The sequence below is a fragment of the Muntiacus reevesi genome, chromosome 20 (assembly GCF_963930625.1).
Source record: "Muntiacus reevesi chromosome 20, mMunRee1.1, whole genome shotgun sequence".
In the NCBI taxonomy this organism is placed as follows: Eukaryota; Metazoa; Chordata; class Mammalia; order Artiodactyla; family Cervidae; genus Muntiacus; species Muntiacus reevesi.
The window spans coordinates 41,417,212-41,426,127 of NC_089268.1; the positions used below are offsets into that span (position 1 = coordinate 41,417,212).

General features: G+C 52.9%; 1 protein-coding gene across 2 annotated transcripts in view; it reads right to left on the reverse strand.

The window, feature by feature from the left end:
- The window catches only part of GMPR (guanosine monophosphate reductase), a 58,411-nt gene extending 50,145 nt beyond the window's left edge, over positions 1-8,266 (reverse strand). The window contains exon 1 of one of the 2 annotated variants that reach the window (XM_065911948.1): positions 8,055-8,264. In XM_065911948.1, the coding sequence (XP_065768020.1) occupies positions 8,055-8,141 (87 nt within the window). In that variant the 5' untranslated portion in view covers positions 8,142-8,264. Of the gene's footprint in view, positions 1-8,054 lie in introns of both variants that reach the window. The other variant, XM_065911947.1, reaches the window with a different exon arrangement.
- Positions 8,267-8,916: the final 650 nt, after the last annotated feature.

An 8,916-nucleotide genomic window follows, 5' to 3' on the forward strand; every position in this document is an offset into this window, starting at 1 on the left:
AGCAAATGAAAAGACACAAAGGAAGTGTATGTCCCTGGGTCCTCTTAGGGGTTGGGCCAGGGGTTCCAAACACAAGCGAGTCCCTGAGGAAATGGAAACACGGGTTGTTATCCAGGTGCAAAAACTGAACTCGGATCCTTCTGATCCTCAAGAAACCAGGTCAAGGCACCACGTGTTCTGCCATCAAGCCCAGCCTCCAAATTGGAAGCTCTCTCCCTCAACAGCCTCTCCCATCCCCCCCGCCACCTTCTGTCCCCAGCCTGCTTCATGCCAGCCCCAAACACCACGGTTTCCCTTCTGGGAAAATCCAGTCCAGTCTTCCCCGCCACCCAAGGCCCTCCCTTTAATTCCCACCTTCTGAGAGAACCAGGCACTCCACTCTCACCCTGCAGTCAGCTGCAACCCCCATTAAGCCCTGTGCCCTTCAGCCTTCTCCACTGTTTCATGACTACCAGCATCTTTCAGACAGCCATGTCTATGCACATGACTACTGGTTTCTGATTTGCAAACACAGCTCCAATTCTTCCCTAATTCCAACCTCAGGGTATTTATGACTAACTCAAGAGATCAGGAATCCAGAACGAGAGCTAAGCCAGGAAGGCGGGCTCAGCAAAAGCAGTGAGTAGGGCCAGGTGTTCGCCAAGAGCTAGCAGAATCAAAATCATGGCTTTATCCCGGGGCAGATCCCCAGCTGCCATACAAAGACAGCCATGTATGTGCCCAGAGGCAGTGCTCACCCTACGCCTGCTCTGCTCTTATCTAAGGACCTACACACACACACACACCGCCAGGCTCCACTTCCCAGGCTGCTTTCTGGCTGGGTTTGGCCAATAGGGTCACTTGTGGGACAAGGGAGGAGACGGCCCTGGGTCCAAGTAGAGTAGTTCTGCAGACCCCCTCGGCCATGGCCTGCTGGGTCATGGTTCTACCTCACAGAGTGATCCCAGGCCTTGGGACCCTCCACTTTGGAAGTGGTTTCTCTGCAGTCAGTCCCTGGGGTCCCTGGTATCCCCTCTGGCATCTCCGCTGAGCCACACTGCCTCATATTAAATTTCCTGTTTTAAATATTCAGTCCTGTTTCCTTAGTTGGACCCTGCGGGACACAGCCCCTCGTGGAAGGGGGTGCTTCCCCAAGGAGAACTGGTAGCGCAAACCCAGGTGTGAATCTTAAGCTGCTGCAAGAATCTGGACCCACATTAATCCCAGCTTACTAAGGACCATGGCAATAATCATTTCCTACCAGTGTTTATCTAGAGCCTTTTATTTTTCATTGGAAGTAACTTTCTCTTTTTTTAAATTACTTTTTAATAAAAATTGCTTTACACTGTTGTGTGGGCTTCTGCCACACAACGTGAATCAGTCATAATTATATCCTCCCTCTCCTCATCCATCCCATCCTTCTAGGTCATCACAGAGCACCAGGCTTAGCTCCGTGTTATATAGGAATTTCCCACTAGATATCTGTTTTACACATAATAGTGTGCACATGGCTTCCCTGATAGCTCAGTTGGTAAAGAATCTGCCTGCAATGCAGAAGACTCTGGTTCGATTCCTGGGTTGGGAAAATCCGCTGGAGAAGGGATAGGCTACCCACACCAGTATTCTTGGGCTTCCCTTGTGGCTCAGCTGGTAGAGAATCTCCCTGCAATGCAGGAGACCTGGGTTCAATCCCTGAGTTGGAAAGATCCCCTGGAGAAGGAAATGGCAACCTGCTCCAGTATTCTTGCCTGGAGAATCCCATGGGCAGAGGAGCCTAGAGGGCTACAATCTATGGGGTCTCAAGAGTTGGACACGACTTAGCGACTAAACCACCATCACCACCACCAGTGTATACGTGTCAATGCTACTTTCTCAGCTGGTCCCACCCTCCGCGGTGTCCACAAGCCCCTTCTCTACATCTGTGTCTCCGTTCCTCTCCTGCAAATAGGTTCCTCAGTACCTGAGTCACTTGTAGTGAGGTGGATGTACCTAGAGCCTGTTACTGAGTGAAGTGAGTCAGAAAGAGAAAAACAAATATCGCACAGTAACGCGTATGCACGGAATCTGGAACAAAACGGTACCTATGAACTGATTTTTAGGAAGCAACTCTCGCTTTGCCATCAGCATGTCAAGACACCAGGGGACACCTAGGTCTTTGGGGCTTTTCGCATCTCCTGCTCTTCTACACACAGAAGGCTTCCTGAGCGAATGAGGTCATTAACACGGCGGCACCGGCCTTAAACAATATCAGCGAGGGGAAAAGAGACCGCGGGGGCACTGTTGGGAGGCAGCACATCCCTTTCCCCCACTTCCTTTATTACCATGCTTGGTTCTACTTCAGTGAAGCAAGTTCGATCTGCATCCTAAAAGATAACTGACAGGAACTATTCATTGCACCCTTCTGGGCTGCTAATGGCCCTCTAACATTTTGGCTCCGCAGGCTCACAACAATCAGGATTTCTTGGTCTCAAATTACTAACACTGCTTCCAAGATGCATGGGAAGAGCAGCTATACTCTGCACCCAGCTGGGCTCACAGTGGTTTTTTGAGGGGGGCAGGGGGCACTCCAAAAACCTATAGGCAGTAGGCAAAAAACTGTTCTCCATGGAGGAAGTCAGCCTTGACAATGAACGCTTCCCCTTGTGTCTAGTCTCTTCCACATGGCAGAGTCTATGCAATCATTAATTCTAGGAATGAGAAATAAAATATCTGCTCCGACCTTATGTACACAGAAAGACACACACCCAAAAACAGACCAGTTGTTTACTGAGAGAAATATTTTAAATATCCTAGTCACCAGAAACTAAACCTGGCATTTAATCTGCCACAGCTGGTCAAGGCACCAAATATAGCACCTCCAAACTCCCTCTCTGCTAAGCCTCATTTGAAAGGGCACATAAAGTAATAAGCCACCCCTCCTCCACCTCAAAAATACACGTTTCCACTGCTCTTGCTTCCCTGGTGGCTCAGAGGGTAAAGAATCTGCCTGCAAGGCAGGAGACCCAGGTTCAATCCCTGGGTCAGAAACATTCCCTGGAGAAGGGAATGGCGACCCACTCCAGTATTCTTGCCTGGAGAGTCCCATGGACAGAGGAGCCTGATAGGCGATAGCCCATGCAGTCACAGAGTCAGACACGACTGGGCAAATAACACACTTTCACTTTTGTCACAGTCAGTCCTACAGCCCAATGTTTGAGGGCCCAAAACCTCAACCAGAAGCCCATCTACCACGTTTCTAAATATCTCAACATCATGAGCAACGTACAAGAAGCTGCTACACAAATTTTGCTCTGTGGTCCTTCCTGGACAACAGTTTCATTAAGGGCCTGGAAAGCACTAGAACATGGTGTCATGGGAGCCGGTCCTGGCCATCTCTTCTCACACACATCCTTTTGTGCACACAGGGACACTTCAGCCTACATGCTAACCTCCATGTCCACACATCTATCCCTCAAGCAGCAGTGACCTGGCCACTCTCTGAGATAAAGAGGCGGGCACCTGAGCAGCATGGCTGGCCCTTAGAAAACACACCTGGAGAAGATCCCCCACCCCCTACCCCCCTGCCCTGTGCAGGCCCTCGAATCAGTTCAAAGTCATCTAGGCAGGAAATCCAGGATCCTGAGTATCTACAGCATGGCCCAGAGGGAAAGGCCCAGCCTTCAGCTCTGTCCAATGAGGAGGGGGACAAAACTGGGGTCTGGGGCAGGGGCCTCTTGCCTAAACCTATGGATGGCACCGATTAAAGCAATTCTCTGACTATGTTACTCGGTACCAGTCTCACGTGTAGACTATAAGTGCAGGGGCAATGCCTTTCCCCTCTGTGGTCCGAGTGGCTCAAAAAGGATGCAAATAATTAATGTCTGGCTAAGGGTAAGGATGGGATTGTGTTTTGGCTCCCAGCCTTTCAGGGCAACATGTGGTGGGCCCCAGCCCGGCCCTCTGAATGTGCCTGGTCCCCTGGATGTTTCACCATCAGGTGTCAGGATTCAGGGAAGCACATGCAGTCGCATACCACCACAAAACCACGGTGCTCCACAGTACGAAGGCTCCAGTGGCCAGCCCCCGGCACCTGTGTGCACATCAGAATCACGTACGATGATTTCCAAAATACACATGCTCAATCTGCCCCAACTTCATAAATCAGAACCTTTGTGATGGAGACAATGTGTGTATTTAGGAGTGTCTTCCTAGGTGATTCTGATGCATTCATGAAAAGCAAGCCTAGTCAAACCCTTCAGTGTTACAGAGCAACATTTACAGAGGCTGTTACAGTTGGAACTGTCTCTCCTCCAAAAGGCACTGAAATACCAGCCATCAGTACCTGTGAACATGACCTTTTTGGAATTAAGGTCTTTGTGGGTAATCAAGGTAAGATGAGATCATTAAGGTATGTCCCACTCCAGTATGACTGGTGTTCTTATAAAAAGGGGAAATTTGGACAGAGACACACAGCAAGGGAGAATGCTGATTGAAGGGGAAGGCAGAGACTGGAACAATGCTTGCAGCCAAGGAACATCCAGGTTGTGTGTCAACAATCTGAAGGCAGGGGAGAGGTAAGGAAGATTCTCCCTCAGAGCTCTCAGCAGGAACCCAAGCTGTTGACATCTTGACCTGGGGCTTCCAGAACCGAGAGACAATAAACCCCTGTTGTATGAGACAGCCAGTCTGTGGTACTTGGTTACAGCAGGCCCAGCAAGCACAGAACCCAGGTAATAACACAACTGGCTCAGAGCCTGGAAGAACCCAGGTCTCCTTTCCTCCAGGCAATCTCCTCTCTACTCTGCCATGGCCTTGTTCCCCTCAGGCCAGCCTGCTGTCCACTGAAGTTGGACCAGAACTCACTGGAGCTGGTCCATTTCTCACTGGACCTCTGGTGAGAAAAAGACTACAGAGTCTTTAGGAGACTCATTGGGTCTTGTCTTCTCTGTCCCAGCCCAAGCGACCAGTTTTCCGCTGCAAACTCCTCCACTGTCCGACTTCCAACATTACAGTTGTGCCGTGAGGTTTGTGGTTTTCTTTAAACATCTTACTCGCGTAAGGACAAGGGTGGGTCACTGGAGCAAGGAATGGGTCCCAAGGAAGAGGATTCTCAGGCTGTCAGGGATGCGGTCACCCCCTCAGCATGTCAGAGGCCCTGCCCAACCCACATGTCACGTCCTCTGAAAATATACCTAAATGCAGCCCCGCGGCCCTTCATTCTTGTGGCCCGAGGACTTGTGAAGACAGGAACACGGACAATGCCGAGACAGTTGACGATGACTGTTGATGTGGTACAGCCACAGAAAGGTCACCTGGCCTCCTGTACCCTCAGCCTCCGGGAGTTGATCTCAAGTTCATTTCATGTGACACTTGTAGCAATGCCCTGGCAGGAGCACTAAACCTGAGTGGGAGGGCACCCCGCCTTTCTCTCTATTTCCTGCTCACTCGCCTGGCGGATCCAGCAGCTGGCCCAGCTCTGAGAAAAACTGCTGCAGTGATGAATCTTGTCAACAGTCACCAGGCTCCCTTCCCAGCCAGACTGCTCTCGAGGCGGGTGTTTGCTCTGCTGGCTCCACTCACCTCTGCTCTCGGGCTGGGCTCAAAGTCCGGCCATTTACCATTTAGTTTCGAATTTACACTCAGGTATCTCCGTGCCTGGAGGCAAACACTTCAGGATTCTACCGGTCGTACAAAGCAAAGTTTTCATTTGCCTATGGGAAACTTCAGGCAACCACAGCCAACTGAGCATGCCTTGAGAGGGAGTTAGAGGTCCTCCTAGATCCCTCAATATCAATGAAGCAGGCAGTCAGAGGATGGGGGTGCCCAACAGGCAGCTAAACCATGATGGGATCCAAATGGGCTTTCCTGGTGGCTCAGACGGTAGAGTCTGCCTGCAGTGCAGGAGACCTGGGTGTGATCCCTGGGTTAGGAAGATCCCTTGGAGAAGAAAATGGCAACCCATCCCAGTATTCTTGCCTGGAGAATCCCATGGACAGAGGAACCTGGCAGGCTACAGTCCGTGGGGTTGCAAAGAGTAGGACACAACTGAGGAACTTCACTTCCTAGATCCCTCAATATCAATGAAACAGGCAGTCAGGTGATGGGGGTGGCCAGTAGGCAGCTAAGCCATGATGGGAACCAAACGGAAAGGCAACGCCAGTTAATTCAGGTTTCCAGGGAGGGAGCTGGTAAACTCCCACAAACGTGGAAATATGAAAACACTTCTCAAGGGCACCGAGATCTCACTGCTGTGTGTGCATGTAGATTGCAATGTATCATGGGAAGCTGGGACATTAACAGCTTCAGTCAGCCCAAATAATGAAACCAAATGACCCAAGACAACATCATACTATTCCCTGGAAAAGGGTAATTCATTCTAGCGCAGGAGAAGAAGGGGGTGACGGAGGATGAGATGGTTGGATGGCATCACCGACTCAAGGGACATGAGTTTGAGCAAACTCTGGGAGATAGTGAAGGACAGGGAAGCTTGCAGTCCGTGGGGTTGCAAAGAGTCAGACACGACTAAGAGACTGAACAACAACTAACAAATTCTGAATGTTTTACCTTTACAAGAGGTTTCCTGCTTCCGAAAACACACATAATACATCCTTGCTTTAAATATATGATTTTTCTCAAAACAAGTTTTTCTTTACTAAGTGAATTGCGACCCAATATTTAGATTATTGCAGCCACCAAATTATTAGTCTGCCCCAAATCCCCACATCTCGTCTCAGTGTGGACTCAGGTACCAGCTACTGCTGAGACTTCAGGAGTCTGGGCCTGCCATCCAAGCTGTTCATTGTTCTTCTAAGTGACAAAGTGAAGGGCAGGAACAAACAGAGTTGACCAACCCAGAGCGAAAAGGGTTACTCATTCTCCACCTCTTCCAGTCTGGGTTCCAGCTGCCAACCCTCCAGCTTGAGAAGGTGAGTTGATTGGTTCTGATTATTGGCTAAAGCAGGAGGCTTCTAGTTAATTCAAACAAGCCCTCAGCTGGCAGCACCAGGCACTGCAGCTAGGAATCCCAGCCCAGCGCAGGCAGGCAGGCAGGCAGCCCAGATCCTCGCAAGGGGATTTATTTATGGTCCTGGAAGGGCGGGGGGAAGAAACCTATGCTGGCTCAGCCTCCCCCTGTTTACTTCTGCAACCCCTGCCTCCAGACACAGCAGTTTCCTCACCTTCCTCTCCAGCTCCAAGCCCCAAGCAAAGCCACCATCACCCATATACACGTCTCCAGGGGACTCTGCCTATCTCTGCAACTAATTTATCCTTCAAGACTTGACCTTCCTCCTGCCTCCAACCTCTAGCTCTTTCCAGTCTGGTCTCCACCTGTTCCTCGGACTTTGCTCTCATTATTAAGGCAGAATGGGCAAAACTGCCCCCACCCCTGCCCCCCACAGAGGTCCCATTAGCCCCCACACCCGCACCCCAGTGTTTCCAGCTTCTGGAAGACTGGGTTGGACTCCAGCTGTCCAGTAAGCGGATGCCGCCAGGCACACAGGTCCCCAGCCTCACTCCCAGAAGTCACTGAAACGCAGAAAGTAAACCCTGAACTTTTGCCCCGGAGTTTCCCTGTGTTTCAGACCTCTTAAAATAAATCCCATGGCTGGACCTGATGCTAAAGCAGTCGGAGTTCTCCGCAGAGAGACGCTGCCAAAAAACATCCCCGTCCCAGTACACCCGGGCTCCGCTGCGTTCCCCTACATGCACCCCTCAAACAGCCCCTGCCCTCGCCGTCACTCTTTCTGAATCAGCTGACCACTTGGTCTTAGCTCCTCTGGGGTTTAGTTCCGCTGTGCGCTTCCCCTCGCCGCCCCAACCGGACGCATTGAGGATTTTAGGCCGGAGTCGGACCCCTTAAGGACACCTCGGACCTCTTACAGACACCTCCTGTCCTGGCAGGGGACCAGCTGGCTTTCCCTCTCTCCAGTGGTGAGAAGAGCAGAGGGGGTCGGCGTCCCACTCACCCCCAGACACAGTGAAAAGCAGGCGAGGTGGGCGCACAGTACAGCGCCTCTCACCCACCTCCCCCGCGCCACCCCGGAAAAAAAACAAACAAACAATCCCACCCCAATGCGGCTTTCGAAAGGCCTGACCTCGGCTCGACTCTTGAGGCTGCTTCGCTTGGGTCGGAGCAGGACATCCTTGAAGTCCAGCTTGAGGTCCGCATCTATGCGGGGCATGGTGCGGGCGGCGCGCTCGGGCCGGCGCGGCTGGAGCCCGCAGCCCCTTCCTGCAGTACAGGCGGCGCGGGACGCGAGCAGCGGGGTGTGCGGGGAGCCGGGAAGGTTAGGGCGGGAGGGGCAGGGCTCCTGCGGCCGGGGGCGGGGCCTTCGGCGGGCGGGGCGGAGCCTCCGGCGGGCGGGGCGGGGCTCCGGCGGGCAGGGGCGGGACTCCGGCGGGCAGGGGCGGTGCCGCGGGAGCGCGAGGGTGGGAGGCTGTGCCGCGGGGGGTGTTCTGCCCGCGCTTACGCGGCCCCGTTAAGGCCTCGGGCCGCCCCCCGCCGCTCTCGGCCCCGCCCCGCGCTCCGGAGGCCCCGCCCCCAACGCGGCGGCCGAGGTGAAGAGCGGAGCCGGGGACTGACGCGGTGGGGACAGATCAGATGGACGCTAAGAAGTCCGCTGGTGTGACACTTCTAGCTGCCGCCCGTCCCTGTTTACGGGCTTGCTCACTGCGGTGACCAAAGTGTGTGGGGGGGGAGGAGGAGTGCACACCGTCTCGTCTGTCACCGACGTCCCCTGAGGGAGGAGACTTGGCCCGTGACCCCCTCACCCACGGAAAAGTCCACTCCTTGAAAGGCTTCCCTTCTCCTTACATTTCAAGCCCCGTGTGCCCGTCAGGAGCTGAGTCACACCTCTCACATGCCAAAGTCGAAGAAACCCCCTGGGAAGTTGGAGAGAATTGGGAAAAGAGAGTGGGCAGGTGACTCTGTTTAGCCGTAGTGGACTTACTGAGGCA